The following is a 2500-nucleotide window of genomic DNA, read 5'->3' as shown; positions in this document are numbered from 1 at the left end:
GTGTAACTGATCTGTATTTGTAGTTAACTATAATGTCAGAGACAAAAATGTCTCTATGCATGAAGTTCTCCAGTCCGAGATTGGGGAAACCTGATAAACTAAGACCTCTCGATCCGAGAAGGAAGAACAAATAAGAATAGAAGAAAGACTTGCTTGGACATGTCGGACAAAGGACTCACTGTTTTCTTCAGCTTCTTCACAGCGTAGGGTTTCTGCGTGCCTTTTTGCCGACATCGAAACACCACCGATGTGGCTCCGCTGAAAGCAGCACAAAAATCACATGTCTTATAAACATATTAACCAAAAGCTTATGTACACAATTACGATTAAAAGACGATCATACAGCTCACGAACCAGACCAGCAGTTCCGGCTATTAGACTTTACACGACGTCGCTGTTAAATTGTCAAAACTTGGTTAGAAGGATCTGATTAATTCTCTATAACATTACAGCAGATATGGGAATCCTGCTGGCTGTAATTCATACTCAAAGGATTATGTTAATGCTCTCTATCAATGTCGTAATGCAGGGGTGTCTGAACTGATCTTCACACCCGTTCACATCCACACTTCGCACATTACTCAGCAGTAAATTTATTCACATGCCGTATATTTATCTCCTTTTTCCCCCCTCCATAATTTTTTCTGTTTATTTTATCTTGTACAGCCTCCTACGTTAGTGTTGAGTAGATTGCATTTATTTCCTTATTTTTCTCTGTTTGATTACTTTATTTCACTTTTAAGTTCTACTTGATACACTTTTCTGAATCTCGGATTTATCTCGATTCCGGTTATACACGGACTATATTGTTGTATTGTGTATGACAGAGTAAAAAACGTATAAAATTAATAACGCTGTTACTACAAAAATATCGACTTCGAGTGACCCGAGACGAAACCAATTATTGATTATATTCTTACAACAGCATGTCGTATTCCTTACCTGGTCAATATCTAGTTTCAGTTCCAGAAACACAATACATTCATTCATTCATTCATTCATTCATTCACTCATTCATTCATTCATTTTCTACCGCTTATCCGAACTTCTCGGGTCACGCGGAGCCTGTGCCTATCTCAGGCGTCATCGGGCATCGAGGCAGGATACACCCTGGACGGAGTGCCAACCCATCACAGGCACACACACACACTCTCATTCACTCACACACTCACACACTACGGACAATTTTCCAGAGATGCCAATCAACCTACCATGCATGTCTTTGGACCGGGGGAGGAAACCGGAGTACCCGGAGGAAACCCACGATGCACAAGGAGAACATGCAAACTCCACGCACACAAGGCGGAGGCAGGAATCGAACCCCCTAAGCCACCGTGCCCCCAGACACAATACATTACTTCCTAATTTAAACACAAACCTAGTGACCTTACACCTTATCAGACCTAAAGCCCACTGCTGGCTTTAAACTTCCAGATCTACATTTTGGTGTTAAAAACGTGGCTTATTTTCGAACGTCAGCATCTTATGTAGCATCAGTGTTTTGATCCTTCAGTACAATGCATAATCAGCTTAGGCTTCAACCCCCAGGCCTCAAGCAAGCACATAATGTGTGTCGGAACAGGGCCGGGCATCTCAGCCGGAGATTGTGTGATGTGTAAATAAATGAAATGTAGGTAATACAATAAAAATGAACCAGCTATGTTACTGCTGTAGAAGGTCCATCTGTATTTTGGTTTGGTGGTTCAGTGGAAATGGAGATGTTCCTTTCTTTTTGGGTATAAAGTACACTCTGCTCTACCCACACACACACACGGTAAATGTGAACAGACACCAAGCAAGCACGAGTGCCAGCTCAACAATCTGCTCAATAATTACTATATCCCAGAAAACCGAAGCCCCTCTCGCCATTCCTTCCCAGAACGAGATTTACACTCCAGGAAAAAATCAGAACAACACAAATCAGAAATCATTACACAAGGAAATATTTTGAGGAGGATCAAAAAACAAGCAGATATCGTTTAGACGATTCTCACACCATCCCATCGTCTCTCTGGTTTTAAGCCACGCCTTGTGATTGAAGCTAAAACGCCGAATTTCAATGTTAATAAAAGGAACTATATTAATGAGGAGGCTAATAATATTAATAAGGTAGTACATTTTCTTTGCAACATGCCTTTTAATGGAATTGTGCAGTAAACAAACCCTCAGTAAATATTTTTATAATGACGATGATAAGCACTAAATACTTAACATCATGGATGCAAACAATGAAAATACATTAGATGCAAAAAATAGACACTGTAAATAAATACAAATACAGATATGAAGAGGAGACGCATTGTTTTGTTTGCACTATTTACACGGTTTAGGCCACGCCCACATCTGCTTTACAGCCCAAAAACAGATCCAGATGTTTGGAGCAATAAGCAGATCCAGCTCCAGAAAGTGCCGTTCTGTTAAACCCCGACACACGTGTACTCAATCGCTTTCCTAACCATCGTCTGGTTTTTCCATTCCTTTCCACCGACACAAATGATTT

General features: G+C 40.6%; 1 protein-coding gene across 1 annotated transcript in view; it reads right to left on the bottom strand.

Annotated features, from left to right (window-relative positions):
* Positions 1-2500, bottom strand: part of camk4 (calcium/calmodulin-dependent protein kinase IV) — a 27701-nt gene that overhangs the window by 19305 nt on the left and 5896 nt on the right. Inside the window, exon 3 of the mRNA XM_027143482.2 lies at positions 180-258. Coding sequence (XP_026999283.1) covers positions 180-258 — 79 coding nt within the window. The remainder of the gene's footprint in view (positions 1-179; positions 259-2500) is intronic.

The sequence above is a fragment of the Tachysurus fulvidraco genome, chromosome 26 (genome assembly GCF_022655615.1).
Source record: "Tachysurus fulvidraco isolate hzauxx_2018 chromosome 26, HZAU_PFXX_2.0, whole genome shotgun sequence".
Taxonomy (NCBI): domain Eukaryota; kingdom Metazoa; phylum Chordata; class Actinopteri; order Siluriformes; family Bagridae; genus Tachysurus; species Tachysurus fulvidraco.
The sequence above is the reverse complement of the archived record's forward strand: the minus strand, read 5'-3'. Positions and strand labels throughout refer to the sequence as shown.